Source organism: Phocoena phocoena, chromosome 9 (assembly GCF_963924675.1).
Source record: "Phocoena phocoena chromosome 9, mPhoPho1.1, whole genome shotgun sequence".
NCBI lineage: Eukaryota > Metazoa > Chordata > Mammalia > Artiodactyla > Phocoenidae > Phocoena > Phocoena phocoena.
This window is the reverse complement of record NC_089227.1, coordinates 82,546,274-82,561,645: the sequence shown is the minus strand read 5'-3', so window position 1 is coordinate 82,561,645 and position 15,372 is coordinate 82,546,274. Positions and strand designations below refer to the sequence as shown.

Sequence of the window (15,372 nt, the reverse complement as noted above, 5' to 3'; positions counted from 1 at the left end):
AGATGTGGGCGCCTCGCCGCCCCGACAATACGCCCCCTTCTGGCGCCTGTTTTGCCCGAGACCTGCACACTGTAACCCTTCCCCAATCCCGCCTGGCTCAGATACCTCTCCCCGCTTCCTTTCCCATCCAGGGACTCCTGGATGGGTGAGTCAGCAGCCAGGTTCTGTTGATTGGGAACTAGTGCCACCTTCTCTGGAGCCCTGGGCACTGATGCCCTCAGCTGCAATTCTAGGCTGGCAGGGGTCCCACTTTTCCTTGGCATTCACCAGCAATAAAGCTCCAAGGTGCTCCATTCCAGACCACCACTTCCCACTCTGGTGCTGAGCGAGAGGGGCTGTCCTCAGCCGACCTCAGGACTGGCCTCAGTCCCCACACTCACCTCTGCCATGCCCGGGAATCCCACCCCTGCGTGAGTGAGGCTCCCTGTGCTCCACATGACCCTTCCTCATAGAAGGGTCCATGGCCCATCTAGGAGACTCTACAGCAGTAGGGTGGGAGGTGAGCGCTTTCAGAGTTAATTTATCAATAAAATATTTTCAGAGGAGAAAGGTCTCACCTTCTTGGAAAAGCTTAGCTGAGGCAATAGCAGCAATGATTCTGCCAGAACTGGAAGAGAAGCAGTGTTTGGGTGGGGTGGGTCCATCTCAGACCCCAGTGACCTTCACTCCTGACTGCAAGGGGTCTTGTCCTCCGCATGACCTTTCCCCATAGACGGGTCCATGGCCCATCTGGGCTGAGTGAGGGTCCTGGGAGTGGCCCCTTGAAGACCCTTCTGACTCCCTGGGAAGTGGCTTTTCAGAGTTGGATCACTGCCCTGAGAAATGAGGCGGAAACTCTACAGTCGTTGGTGGAAAGGTCTGCATTCCTAAGAAACTGGCTTCAGGTCCTGATGGACAAGTGGTTAGGGACTAGCTAGTGTCAAAATCCTTCATGGAAATGTTGCTACACATCTCAAGGGCTTGATCACTTTGAGCTGGGTTTTGCAGCAATCTCCCTGCCACGTGCCCAGAGGAATTCACAGAGGAAACTACTTGCTCCACCTACCAGCAGGACCTCTTCAAGTTTGGACTAACAACTCCCTTCCCCCGGAGAACATTCATCTCCCACAGGTGCAGATCCTCCCTGGAGAAAGCCTGTCTTCCCCAAACCCCAGCCCCATCCTACACACCAAAGCAGAACTCACAGTGCAGAGACCCATGAATACATCCGGCCACCAGGCACTCTGTAATCCCTCCCTTGTCCAGAGCATTTGGCTGTAGTGTGCATTTGTCATTTGGCTAAAATGCAGTAAGTTCAGAGTGGCACTAAAACAGAGTCATAGATTTGAAAACTAAATTCTGGCAGTGTTTTGGCAGGGAAGCCTACAGGGGCACACATGCTAGGCTTGAAGTGGAAAAACAGGAATAGGAATGGTTTTTCTTCCAACTCTGCCCATCAGCGTGTGCGGATTTGAGAAGGGAAGCAAGGGAGGCAAGAGGGAAGCAGGGAGGCCGGGAGTGGAGGGGGCCTCACCAGACCAGGTCCAATGCACTAGTGGAAGAATTAAAGCACTGCTCTCCTCGCCCATGAAGCTCTGTCTTGGCTGAAAGGAGCACCCAGAGTCTGGAATCTCAGAAGGAGGAGGGAAGCCAATGATGCTTGGGGCAAGTGAGGGTCATCGTAGGGAAGAAAATGAGAGGAGGGTGGGGCAGGCACAGCTGAGGAGTGGGACTGGAGTGGTTCTGATTGTGTCTCATCCATCACCTGGCTCAGCTTGGCTCAGAAATTCTTGCTGCATTGTCACTCTGGGCTGAGGCCCAGAGAACTGCCATCTTCCTAATTACAGGCATTTCTCACTGGTGTCGTAGTGGCTGTAGAGGCCCCAGCACCAGAGCTGCTCCGAGAAATTGTTTCCTTTCTTGCCCACTTACCCTTCCATCTGCCTCTGCTCACACTCAAGTCCTCTCTGACATCTCTTCCTGGTCCTAAACCTTGCCAGCTCATCTCACTCACTCACTGTCCCCATCAAGGGTCCTTGGGTTCAGGCACACAGCTCTTAGCAAAGCAGTCCAAGCCCCACATACCCCCAGTCAGTCTCTCTGTATGTTTGTCTGTCCGCCTCTCTCTCTCTCACAGAAGCGGGCACTGGTGTGCATACACACACACACACACACACACTCCTTTTCTGTTTGGAAGCTCTGAATGGGGCTGGTGAGATGGGGAGCGGGCAGGGGAATACAGCTTGTTACTCACCAGCTCCAGCACTTCTTTGATTTTCCTCAGCAAGAATCGCCTAAGCCCTCTGACTTGATCAAGAGGCTGAGACTTTCGTGAGACAACCCTTCCCTTTTGTCTCATGCCTCAGCCCTTCCTCACGCAAAGCAGTTTCCCAGAAGAGCCCGGGTAGACCAGGGTGTAATATATACGCCCTCAGTTCCAATTCTTAGTACTGTAGGAGACTGAGAAACAAACTCACCTTCATTCATTCAATCTCTTTAAAGCATTTTATTGGATGCTTACAATGTGCTAGGTGATGGGGGTAGACAGGTGAACTAGGTGGACGACAGCCCTGAACTTATGAAATTGAAGGTCTTTTGGGGAAGGCAGACATTAAAGAGTTAATCAGACAAATTACAATTACACAAGTAATTAATTACATTTGCGAGAAGTGCTAAGAACAAGAAGTATGCGGTATTATAAGAAGGTTTGGCTTGAAAGTGGGAATGGAGCCAGAGGGATGGGGCTTGGGAGAGGCTGGCTGAGCACAGCCCACGCCTCTCTTACTTCCTTTCCAGGCTCCTGCAAGTGATGGATGAGAAGAGGCCAGCAGTTTATTTCCCCTGGAAGCCACGTTGCCGATGTGGTGCAGGGTACCACGACTCCTGCTGTTTAATAAAGAACCCTGCATGTGTCCTGGTTAGATGGATGAGCAAATGTTCCTGATTGAAGAACCACATGGCTTCCCTGTTACAAATGGATAGGAGGGGATGGGGCTGAGGCTGAGGCTGGGAGACTGAGATGGGGAGCCAGGTCTGAAAGTAGGGAAGAGTACAAAGGGTCAGCTGCATTGCTACACTCCCCTAGGGGCAAAGAACTCCTCTGTACTGTGGGTGGCTGCTGCCCTCTGATGGGCACAGGGACACAGTTTCCTTTTGTTCTATAGGGAAGGTTTGGGTCCAAGGTATTTCCAACTGAGCATTGTAGGGTGTGTCCCAAAGGGATGTTGGAGCAGCCTTCTCAGGATTCTTTCCCCAGTGCACACTGCAGCCAGGACTGGGAAAGCCTCCATATAGCTAGGGCCCTGAAGCTTGCAATTTAGACTTTGGGTATGAAATTTTGATTTCTAAGGTGATGAGGGCGCAAGAGAGGAGGAGAAGAAAGAGAGAGGAATGTGGAATTCCAAACCAACTGTATTCAAATGATCCATCCCATTTCCTTTGTCTATTTGTCTCTCTTTCTCCTGGATGGAATTAACCCATGGCCTTAAAAATCTGTTTTTTATTTCCATAATTCCTCTGCTGAGTTGTGTGTTTAAAGCTAACTGTGGCATTTTCTTTTAAGCGTAGAATAAATGCTTAAAAGCTAGGGTTTCATAAATCTGATGTTAAACGTTCTCCCTTTCCCCCTGTCACTATCAAACATTCATCCATCCAACCAAAATGTGCTGAAAGTAGATGGGGTTTGAGGAGAAAGGGAAACACTTTTCATTGCACCTTTTGTACTTTTTGAATTGTCTACCTACCCTGTGTTCAGATTATGCCATTTAAAAGTAATTATTTAAAAAAGGCATTGGGTACTTCTGTTCTGTACAAATGTTCTTCAGGGTGCTGCAGTCCTGCACACAGGTCAGTTCCTGGGCCCAATGGGATGGCAAACACTGTCTGTGTTCCAGGATCCAGGAGCACCCAGATCTCCTGGCCAGTGAGATTCCTCAGCCTTGGTTCTGTCTGATAAGCTGACCTGAGGAACGATCTCCTGTCTCTGGGAGGACCTGGGTACTAGGTTTGTGTGTACAAGCTGGATGTCATGTTCGTTCTGGGTGTGTTCTCACGTGATCTTGCATGGTGCAGGCTATGATTTATTTGTAATTTTAAAAAATAAATCTATATAGTTTTATTAAGACAAAAACTGACAATGTTGGTCTGAAGTTTAACATTTGAACAAAAGTTTTCACAGAAACCTAACCCGTGCCTAAAAAGATTTTACAAGGGAGTTCTAGATGAAGGTCTAGATGATGTCAAGAACTGATGGATCTCATGATTCAAGGCAGCATTTTGGGTTTTAGTTAATTCTTAGGATTAAAAACATTTGTTTTGTTTTAAAGTGAACCACTGCCCCAGTATGAAAATTTAATCTTCTCCTGAGACCAGGGCTTGTAAAATCATTCAGTTCTTGAAGTGATTCAGTGAATTTGTGCTATCAGTGACTGAACCCTGCCACCAATGGTTTCAAAGTTCAAAAAACAGAGGCTCCAAGAGTTTTCCAGCTAAGAGCACCAGACCTTGTCTTTGCCTCCTCTCCCACCTCCTATACCACCCTCTGCCCTTCCCCAGATACTTCAGCCAGTGGCTTGGATGGAGAAGCTGATATTTATAATTTCATAACTGGAAAAAAAGGGTCTTCTTGTCAATTTCAAGAATTAGCACCTCTAAGACAGAATGATCTGTCTGTGTATACACTCCCATAAGACTTTTCCTCCTCAACCAGTTTCCATCCCTCAAATGGCAGCTTTGGTAACTTCTTAACAGGCTTAGTCCTTTGTTGGGAATAGCATTAAGCTCAGGCAGGGAACACCTTGGCTTCTAAGTTTCAGGTATTCACAGCTTTCTTTTTCTATTTTTTTTAACATCCTTATTGGAGTATAATTGCTTTACAATGGTGTGTTAGTTTCTGCTTTATAACAAAGCGCATCAGCTATACATATACATATATCCCCCTATCTCCTCCCTCTTGCGTCTCCCTCCCATTCTCCCTATCCCACCCCTCTAGGTGGTCACAAAGCACCGAGCTGACCTCCTTGTGCTCTGCGGCTGCTTCCCACTAGCTATCTATTTTACATTTGGTAGTGTATATATGTCAATGCTACTCTCTCACTTCGTCTCAGCTCACCCTTACCCTTCCCTGTGTCCTCAAGTCCATTCTCTATATCTGCATCTTTATTCCTCTCCTGCTCCTAGGTTCTTCAGAACCTTTTTTTTTTTTTAGATTCCATATATATGTGTTAGCATACGGTATTTGTTTTTCTCTTTCTGGCTTACTTGACTCTGTATGACAGACTCTAGGTCCATCCACCTCACTACAAATAACTCAATTTCATTTCTTTTTATGGCTGAATAATATTTCATTGTATAAATGTGGCACATCTTCTTTATCCATTCATCTGTTGACGGACACTTAGGTTGCTTCCATGTCCTGGCTATTGTAAATAGAGCTGCAATGAACATTGTGGTACATGACTCTTTTTGAATTATGGTTTTCTCAGGGTATATGCCCAGTAGTGGGATTGCTGGATCATATGGTAATTCTATTTTTAGTTTTTTAAGGAACCTCCATACTGTTCTCCATAGTAGCTGTATCAGTTTACATTCCCACCAACAGTGCAAGAGGGTTCCCTTTTCTCCACATCCTCTCCAGCATTTATTGTTTGTAGATTTTTTGATGATGGCCATTCTGACTGGTGTGAGGTGATATCTCATTGTAGTTTTGATTTGCATTTCTCTAATGATTAGCATTCACAGCTTTTAAACAGTCTCTCGCAGTCCTCATTTAGGTTGCCAATGACATTTTTTGAAAGGATGAAATATTCTGGACACAGAACCAAATCATTATTAGTTGTTCTTTCCTTTGTTTCACCATTTCCACCATCAGGCCCCAAATTTTAACAAAAATTATCCTAACCCATCTCTCTTCTTTCCCACCCCATCCCTCCCACCCCAAATAATACACCAGTAATAGCCAAAAACGACATACATGCTACGCTGTAAAAATGCAGAGTTAACACTATTGGGAAGAAGGCTGTGGGTTATGGAGATGCTCTTTTGAAGATCTACAGTATCTTTTGCTCTCCCACATCCCATTCTGCAAGTTTTGTCCTTCATAGAAGGCCCTTTGCTTTTCTCAGCAAAGTTCAGAATGGGTTGCCTTGAAACACTGACCCTCCTTCCCCTCCACTGGGATGGGTGTGCAAACCAGCATGGAGTGACTTTAAAGCACTTGGGCTGCTGTAGGGCACAGAAACTATACTGGCTCTTCAAAGGACATCTTCTCAAGCCACCTCTATGGTGTCAAGACAAGTAGAACTCCTTTCCCCACTTGAAACCCACAGTCAGATGTGACAGGGACTGGTACTCAAGAGAGTTAATTCTTGTCATCTTTTTTGTCATCATCCTCCGAGGGGTAGGAATGCCACGTCAGCCTTCCCTCATAGAAGGATATGACAACCTGTGGGCACTTGACATTGGCTTCCTTGGCAGGGACCAGGTCAACCTCATCAGAGTTTTTCCATTTCATCAGAAACATGAGTTCTCCACTGGAGTCTGTAGCTCCAATAATCCACTGCGGTTCCAAACACTGGGCAAAGCCTCATGCCTTTTCTGACTCTTCTTTTCTTCTTTGGTTCGCTCTCCTCCCCCTTATCTTCCGAATCAGAATCAGCTTTGCGCTTGCCTCACTCTGATTTATCTGTCTCGTGTGCTGTTTTCTGTGATGCAGGAACTCGGCAATGAAGTCGGGGCGATCCAGGTTTTCTTCTGGCTCCCATGTGTCCTCCTCATCTGAGAACCCCTTCCACTTTAGGAGGTACTCCACTTTGCCCTTTCCCTCTCGATGGTCGAGAACTTTTCCCACCACATATTCTTCTTCCTCTTCTTCTAGCATCTCCTCCACTTTCGTCTTGTTTTGTTTTTTCCCCATAGTGCCCGCCAGCTTTCTGGTATAAAGGGTGACGCTGCTCAGAGCAGCGCCCACGAGCCCGAGGGAAATCTGTTCTGCGCTCCAGGCTCGTCTTGTCGGGCCGGCCGTGGGAGTGGCGACCAGTAAAGCAACAAGACGGTTGACTGCGGTTGAGCTCCTCACTGAAGCGGCGTACTGCAGGCCCCGGCCAACGGCCCTCCTTATTTTTTTTTTTTTTGATTAATGTCTGTCTACCCCCACGAGACTGTATACCCCATGAGGGTAGGGGTCCCATCTTCTTTTAGCTCACCAATTTTATCCTTAGTGCCTGGCACATAGTAGGAGCTCAGTAAATATTTTTTTGAAAGAATGTGTATGATATGTGCCTATTTGTACTTTAGTAGCTATCATTTGTCTGCGAAGTGTTAAAGGCAGAGTTGTAGTTATCTGTTATAGTGTGACAGATGTCTCATACTCTCTGAGAACATGAGAATTGTCCGAATGATGTATGTGACGTACTTGTGTTGATGTGTATTCTGGCTGTGTTTTATGCACGTAATCTGGGAGTCTGTAGTGGCACTTCAGAAAATATTTATTAAACATCCATCATATGTTAGATCCTGGGTTAGGGCCAGAGTAAAACCAACTTCTCCGGCCTGCCCTGCTGGGTTTGGTATCGATCTCCAGGAGGTTAGATTGTAAGCAGTGCAGGAAACAGCGAAGCCAAATTTCTTTACAGCGGCGGGGGCGGTACTTGGATTAGGGGTGGAACCCCGCTCAAGAAGCTCCGCCCCCGGGCGTCACGATTTTCTTCCTTCCGGGATGTTTTTTCCCCCTTCTACTACGTTTTCCTCCGGACTCTTTTGAGTGAAGAGCACTTCCGGAGTCTCCCGGCAGCTTGGCGTGGTCCTCTGACTAAAACCTGTTACTTGACTCGCGTGCGCGAAGCCGCGCGCTTCTGTTTCTCGGCCTTATGGCCGGGCTGACCCTGTTTGTGGGCCGCCTCCCGCCCTCGGCCCGCAGCGAGCAGCTGGAGGAGCTGTTCAGTCAGGTGGGGCCGGTGAAGCAGTGCTTCGTGGTGACTGAGAAAGGTAGGGGGCGGGGCGGTCGAGGACAAAGTTGGGGTTCCTGGGAGCCGGATGGGGGCGAGGACACCCAAATTTAAGCGACCCGTATAATCCTTTACCTGCCCCATAGTGAAAGGACTTAGAAGTTGAATTTCTTTTCTAAACGGACTCTGCTTTAGATGAATCCATACGGGCCGTTTCTGAAAGTCAAATCAGTCCCTTAAGTTTATGGAGCGCTTTCCGTTTATTATGCGCGCTCACATATAAGATCTTATTTGGTAGTAAATAACTAACTTTTAATAAAACACCAGTAAGGCTTATTGAGAATCAACTGATTGCCACGTGCGGTGCTTGAATTCCATGTGTTATCTCATTTAATTTCCTCATCGGTCTTGTTGGGTGGAGAGTTAACTCCATTTTACAGACGAGGAATCTAGGGCTTAGGGAAATTTAGTAATTTCAGCTTAAGTTCATACAGCTAGTAAGTAGTGGATTCAGAATTTGATCACCAGACCGGGAGCTCTTAACCAGTATGTTATTCATTCGCCCAGTTATTTATTCCGTAAATGTTAATTGAATGTGTATTGTGCCAGGCAACTATTGTAGGTCCTGGGGATACAGCAGTGCACAGAACCAAACCAAAAACCTTGCTCTTGTGTTCAAGATGGGAAGACAGCCAATAAGCAAAATATGTAGTGCTAATGGTGATAAATGTTGAGGAGAAAAATAAGGCAGAGAAAAAGGATAGAGAGTCTCTGTAGATGTGTGTGTGTGTGGTGGTGGGGAAGCTGTAGAGGGGTGAGAGGTAGCCAGGGAAAGCCTTTCTGATGTGAGAGAGTGAACATGTGTTTCTCAGTGGGAGGAGCAGCCTAGGCAGAGGAAGCTAAAGGATACTGAAGAGGAGTGTGTGTGTAGTATATTGGAGGAATAGTGACGAAACCAGGGTGACTGGAATGCAGTGAGTGAAGGGAAGAGAATTAGCAGATGAGATCTGGTGCTACCAGATCATGTAGGACCTTATAGGCCGTTGCAAGGACTTTGGCTTTTACTCTGAGATATGAAGCCACTGGTTTCGAGCAGGGAGCAGTAGATACGATATGGCTTGCATTTTGGAAGATTCTCTCAGGCTGCCATGTTGAGAATAGGCTGCTAAGAATAGGACAGAAGCGGGGAGACCAGTTATTAGGCTCTTGTGGTAATCCAGGTGAGAGAGAGGTCATGGTGTTGGACCAGCTGTTGTAGCTGTGAAGGTGGTAAAAAGTGATTGCGACATGGATATTTTTGAAAGTAGAGCTGAAAGAATTTGCTGATGGATCAGATGTGGAGTATGAGAAAAAAAAGAGTGTCAGGGAGTCAGGTCTGACTCCAAGGGTTTTGGCTTGAGCTGCAGGAGATATTCACTGACTTGTGGAATACTGCCATATGCTTTGCATTCTGTTTGATGATTATGGCATCACGATGAAGGAGGGTTAGCATGTATTAGACTGAGGAAGAATTGTAAGGGTTTTAATTGTAGAAGCATTTCTTACTCTTACCTAGACTGTGTCAAGGGGCACCTGATGTTGCCCAGAACATAAATTTAGCTTCCTTCCAAGTCATCAGTGTGTCTCTGTAGTACCTCCTTGTCTTTCAGGAGAGCAACTGGAGGGAAGTAACATCCTGTGTACCTCTCTTTCCCCCCATGGTGTCCAAGTATGTGATGAGTAGGCAGGCTAATAGTGTGCTAATAATCACTCTGTCCTTATCTTCTATTTTGTTAGTAACAGAAATTAGAATTAGGATTGTCGACATGGCTCTGATTGCTATACAAACCATAGCAGCTGCCTGGTTCTTTGTCATTTTAAGTATAGATATGGGCGAATGAGAGAATGAGAATGAGTGCTATATAGCAGTGTTTCTTAAACTGCAGATCATCGTCCATTAGTGGGCCTTGAGTGGGTCATGATTAGAGATTTTTTTTTAATGAAATAGGAGTATATCTATACATGGTAAAGGAGAAGTTTTCATAAAACTTTTTTTTTTCAGTTTTGTAAAAAACTGCATCCTGGATCCACTATAAGTTACGTTTGTTACTGTGGGTTATCAAAACAATTGAGAAACGCTGCTCAACAGTGGTTGGTTGTGTTCCGGGGAGGAACAGGCCTTTGAATGGGAATTCTCCTTTTGGGTCCTCAGAATATAGGCTACATGTAACCTTACCTGTAGCTTGTGTATGTAGTCTGCATCTTTAACAGAAGCTGCTATTCCCTTTTTAAGAAAAAACGTGCTTATCTGTCCAGGCAGCCAGATGTACTGAATGTTGTACTTAGTGGGATAGGAGGGAGGGGGTGTGGGGTGAGGTCTTACCAGTAGTGGTGACCTGGACATGCCACTTAACCTCTTTAAGATGGGAATAATTTCACAGGATTGTTGTAAAGATTCAAGTAAATGTGTGAGAGTGCTTTGTGCAGACATAAACAACGCATGGTGTGTTTGTGAGCGGCACGCTTCTGTTTTGTCACTGAACTCCTTCACCTTTCAGCTGCTTCGTTTTTGGTTGTACTGATCAGGAAGGGCCCTGATTTTTCTTGTTCTTGTTTTCTGAAAGGTGAGTGGGCAGGCTTTTGTGAGAAGGAGTTTCAAGAGAAGAAGAGATCACCAGACCATAGTATGCTTTCCTAGTGCCAAGTGTCAGCTTTAACCAGTTTACGTGGATCAGCGTCCTGTGTTAGAGGGCTTGTACCCAGAAGCAGATTGGGGTGTAGTTGTAAAAGGAGAGTGTGTGAGCTCTGTTTCTTCTTTGGGTAGTAAGCAGACTACTTGGTCTGTCCTTTTCTTTTTTGATGCAGTAAATTACTTAAAATTTTACTACACAAAAATATTAAACTGAAAAAAAAATACCAAAAAGGGCAAAGGTGGGTTACAGTTGATAATTGCAACTGTTTGTCTTAAATGATTCGTTTGGAAAAAAGCGATGATGATATTGGCTTTTCCCTTCTTGGTGTGTTCTGACAAAATGAGATAAGAGGTTTACAGCCGCTTTAGAAAGGTTTAATTTGATATTGATTTCTAGGGCTTGGTAATAATTGTAATAGTGTCTGCAGGCTTCTGAAGCAATGTTTATTGTTTGAGGTTCTTTTTTCAGGGCCCCTGGCATTCATTGCCGATCTGTTCTGTGGAGTGGTGGCTGAATTATTTCTTTGTAATTTTTGAAGCTACCATACTTACCTTTCCTACCTTCTCTGGTGATGTTTTGTTCTGTTTGACGTTGAGTTCTTCTTCGGGGGTGTAATGCATATCATGGGTCCTCCATATTCTTGAAATTATCAGGAAAGAAGGAAGAGAGGGAGCTAACAGCAAAGACACCATATTAGAAGAGGAAGCCTAATGATTTCTGAACAAAGAGGGGACAGGGGCCACCCATGCTAACCTTGTCTCTTTCTCTTTTGAGAATTTTGGCAGACTGGCTGGCCTGGCTGTATATCTGCTAGTTTAGGGCTGTGAGAATTTACTGGTTTAGGGATCTTGGCTTACTGTTAATCCCCCCTCCCCCCATCCCCATACTGTTCCAGGGAGTAAGGCATGTCGAGGCTTTGGCTATGTCACTTTTTCTATGCTGGAAGATGTTCAGAGGGCCCTCAAGGAGATTACCACCTTCGAAGGCTGCAAGATCACCGTGACTGTTGCCAAGAAAAAACTGAGAAATAAGTCCAAGGAAAAGGGGAAAACTGGTGAGTTTCTAGTAGCTGAAGGGAGTTTTCCCCCAGGATTGAGGGGGCAGTGGATTGGCTCTGGGAGTAGTGTCTAGGCCTAAAAGCTCCCTGAATTTCCTCTTGATGTCCAAAATCATCCAGTGTATTTTGTTACTAGTTTTAGTCTTTTGTTTACTTCTGAGTCTGGAAAACCTGATGTCCCTGGGCATTGCCATACTTAACCCTGTGTTAAATGCCATCTGTTGCTAGTAGCTTCTTTCCTGTGATGTTCTGGGCCGAGGGGATCACAGATTTACTTCATTGCCATTTATTTTTTAGAAAATTCAGAGTCCCCAAAGAAGGAGCTGCAGCCTAAAAAAGCCAAAGTGGCAGATAAGAAAGCCAGAATAATTATACGGAACCTGAGCTTTAAGGTAAGAGACAGAGAAAACTAACAGTGAGTGTTCTGAAAGCTCTTGGAGCCAAGGCATGCTCATTGGTCAAACTTCTCACCAGGATGGTATAATTGGGCTTAATTCCTTCTGGGAACGAACTTTAGCCTTGTTGAATTCAGAAAATGGGCCTGTATAAACAAGAACTTATTAAGGACAGAGACTGTGAAGATGCCTTGGGGAAACTACTGCTGAGAAAGGGAGGGAAGGAAAAGCTCTCTGATATCTGTCCTTTTTGCCTTTATAGGTACAAAGCAAGATGTCGTCTATTTTGAAATGTTTGGTGTCCTAGTCTCAAAATTTAAAAAGGAGTGCAAATATTCAAGCTCTTCCTAGTGAACTAATTGAATAGTTGATGTTTTGTGTTCATTTGCTGTGATAATATCTCTTTTTCTTTCTTCACTTTTGGCTTCAGTGTTCAGAAGATGACTTGAAGACAGTATTTGCTCAGTTTGGAGCTGTCCTGGAAGTAAACATCCCTAGGAAACCAGGTACTGGCAAACCTTTATTTTGTGTGGATTAGATTAAGGTTATTTTACATAATGGTCTTTTTCTGTATCACCTTTGAACTAAGCAGAAACACAAGGTTCGGGTCATACTCTGTGAGCCCCAGATGATATGATATGTGTAAAGTATCAGGCACAGTGCTTGACAAATAACAGTGTTTAGTCCCCTTATGGTATTGTTAGTTAGATCAGAACTACTTTTAGAAGACAAGTTACAGCTTGAGAAAATGCATTGCTCTCCCCAAGCCTGTGTCAGGGTAACCTCAGCAGGATATAGGCTTGTGCTTTGGTCAAGGGGCTGACTGGTTGATAGGATTTGGGTCTTCTTGCCAGTCCAGGTTGCTGTAACATCCTTCTTAGTGTCTGTTGGTTCCCTACCTGCTACCTCTAACTTCTTTGTTGTGTTTGCACACAGATGGAAAGATGCGTGGTTTTGCTTTTGTTCAGTTCAAAAACCTCCTAGAAGCAGGAAAGGCTCTCAAAAGCATGAACATGAAAGAGATAAAAGGTAAGTTTTCTGTGCCCATACCATTGACTCAGATATTTCTGGTGTTTAGGCAAATTAGCACAATAACCCACTTTCTACATTTTTAAAAGGTGTTTGCCTTGTTGAGAGTCTCATTGCTAATATTGAAGCTTGTTTTGGTGAAATATTCCTAGTACTTGATCTTAGGGTTAAACTTGAAAGAACCCATGCTGTCCTTCTCTTTTCTTTTTTTGGTGATGAGTGTCCTTTTAAATCCCTAATGAAAAACTGTCCCTGACTGATAGAGTCAGGTTGCTGTCTAGAGGATGTGGGATTAGCAGGTTCCTTCGTCTTGGTTATGATCACTATTCAGCATCTGTGGGCTTTTTTTTTTTTAATTATAAATTTATTTATTTATTATTTATTTATTTGGCTGCATTGGGTTTTCCTTGCGGCGAGCGGGGGCTACTCTTTGTTGTGGTGCGTGGGCTCTAGGTGCACAAGCTTCAGTAGTTGTGGCACACGGGCTCTAGAGCACAGGCTCAGTGCTTGTGGTGCACGGGCTTAGTTGCTCCGTGGAATGTGGGATATTCCCGGACCAGGGATCGAACCTGTGTCCCCTGCATTAGCAGGTGGATTCTTGACCACTGCGCCACCAGGGAAGTCCACCTGTGGGCTTTTAAACTGACCTTGACGTTACTCTAGGTATTGATTTACCAGGTACAGTGCCTAAAGAAGGTATTGGCTTGGAGACTTCCTAACTTCTGAGTGACGCGCAGTTATTCCAGAACGTCTATTTTCCCCCTTGCTAGTATAACTGGAAACTTGGTCTAACTGGAAACTCTGTTCTGATTCTTACTCTATCTTGTTGCAGGTGTAGTGGCTGTGTAGAAAGGCAAAACTTCTGTTCATTGATAAAAAGGTTAAGGGTCAAAAGAATAGACACCTACCAGGAGTTTTATTTTAAGACCAACAGTCTCTGAATCCACAGTTTCTTCGTCTCCTTTGGTTCCATTACTGTCTTTGACGAATAGGAAGTCATTTATAGGAAATAGGAATGTTAAAGAGAAGGCCTTTCTGATGCTACTTTTCTGTCTGACAGGGCGGACAGTGGCTGTGGACTGGGCTGTGGCAAAGGATAAATATAAAAATACACAGTCTGCCTCTGTCGCAGGTAAGATGAAGTGGTGTTGGGTAGGAGGGGTTTTATGTCCTAACTGTTTGTCAGTCTGTATTGTACCATTTGGTGATTTGGTCCCAAAACAGGATCTTTTTAATCTAAGCCCACTTCTTGATGTGGATGTGAAGAGTGGGGCCCAAGTTCATTGTCCCTACTACTTGCTGTACTTTCCCAGCTTTCATAATAGAGAGTGATGGAACATTAAAAATAGGGAAACTTAAAACTTGATTTTTATTTAGAAAACAATTGGCTTTTAAGCCACCAGGAGCTCAGAGAACAGAACTCACAGAGATTAAATTTCATGGCTGGGCTCCAGAGCATGCATTGTGCTGGCCATGGTGCACAATGATAGGCTGTTTGCAGTGGCTCAGTTGCTGAGCCAGGTTAACCTTAAGGCTTCTGATGAATGGGACAGCCTCCGAGGGAATCTCAGTGATGAGGGGTTTTTGTTTTTTTGCTTTTTTTCCCCCATATTTTTCCTATTATGTACAGTAAGAAAAATATATGAGCTTCTGTAAAACCAAAGGAACTGGGAACTTGGGGTATTAGTTACTCTTGTTTAAATAACCTTGTTTTGGATACTAAATGAATTCCTAACTTTCTTTACCAACTATGTATGTAGGTGAGAAGAAGAGGCCTGAACCTAAATGTCAGGAATTAGGTCAAGAGAATGGCAGGGAAGAAGAGGATATGGAGGAGGAGGAGAATGATGGTGGTTATGATGATGAGGAAGATGATGAAGAAGAGGAGGAGGACGAGGAGAATAGAGAGTCGAAGCTGACCAAGCCTCTGCAAATTCAGAAGAGGTAAGTGGCTCAGTGTGTTCTGAGACAACAGAGGAAGATTCAGGGTTGTCCGTGAGAGGAAAATGATCTCTTTCCCTGCCCCCGTCATTGCAGAATTGACATGTGCAGTGAAGTTGGAGAGGCAGGCCCTTCTCTCATCCCAGAACCTTAGTTCTGATCTGTGCCATTGCAGAGCAGCCAAGAGGGCAGCACCTGCAGAAAGCAGTGAAGAGGAGCATTCTGATGACAACAGCGACCTGGAGGAAAGAGACAGGATCGATGGTGGAGAGGACCTGGCTCAGAGTGATACCAACACTGAAGAGCAAGAGGAGGAAGGTTTGCCTTAAATTTAAAAGAAGTCACTGAGAAATGTG

The 15,372-nt window shown here is 45.0% G+C and overlaps 1 protein-coding gene and 1 pseudogene across 1 annotated transcript in view; one reads left to right on the top strand and one right to left on the bottom strand.

The window, feature by feature from the left end:
- Positions 1-6,337: 6,337 nt before the first annotated feature.
- LOC136128323 (chromobox protein homolog 1 pseudogene) lies at positions 6,338-6,892 on the bottom strand (annotated as a pseudogene).
- A 952-nt stretch (positions 6,893-7,844) lies between these two features.
- Positions 7,845-15,372, top strand: part of RBM28 (RNA binding motif protein 28) — a 29,627-nt gene continuing 22,099 nt past the window's right edge. The window contains exons 1-4 of the mRNA XM_065884130.1: positions 7,845-7,962; positions 14,136-14,207; positions 14,836-15,019; positions 15,192-15,334. Coding sequence (XP_065740202.1) covers positions 7,845-7,962; positions 14,136-14,207; positions 14,836-15,019; positions 15,192-15,334 — 517 coding nt within the window. The remainder of the gene's footprint in view (positions 7,963-14,135; positions 14,208-14,835; positions 15,020-15,191; positions 15,335-15,372) is intronic.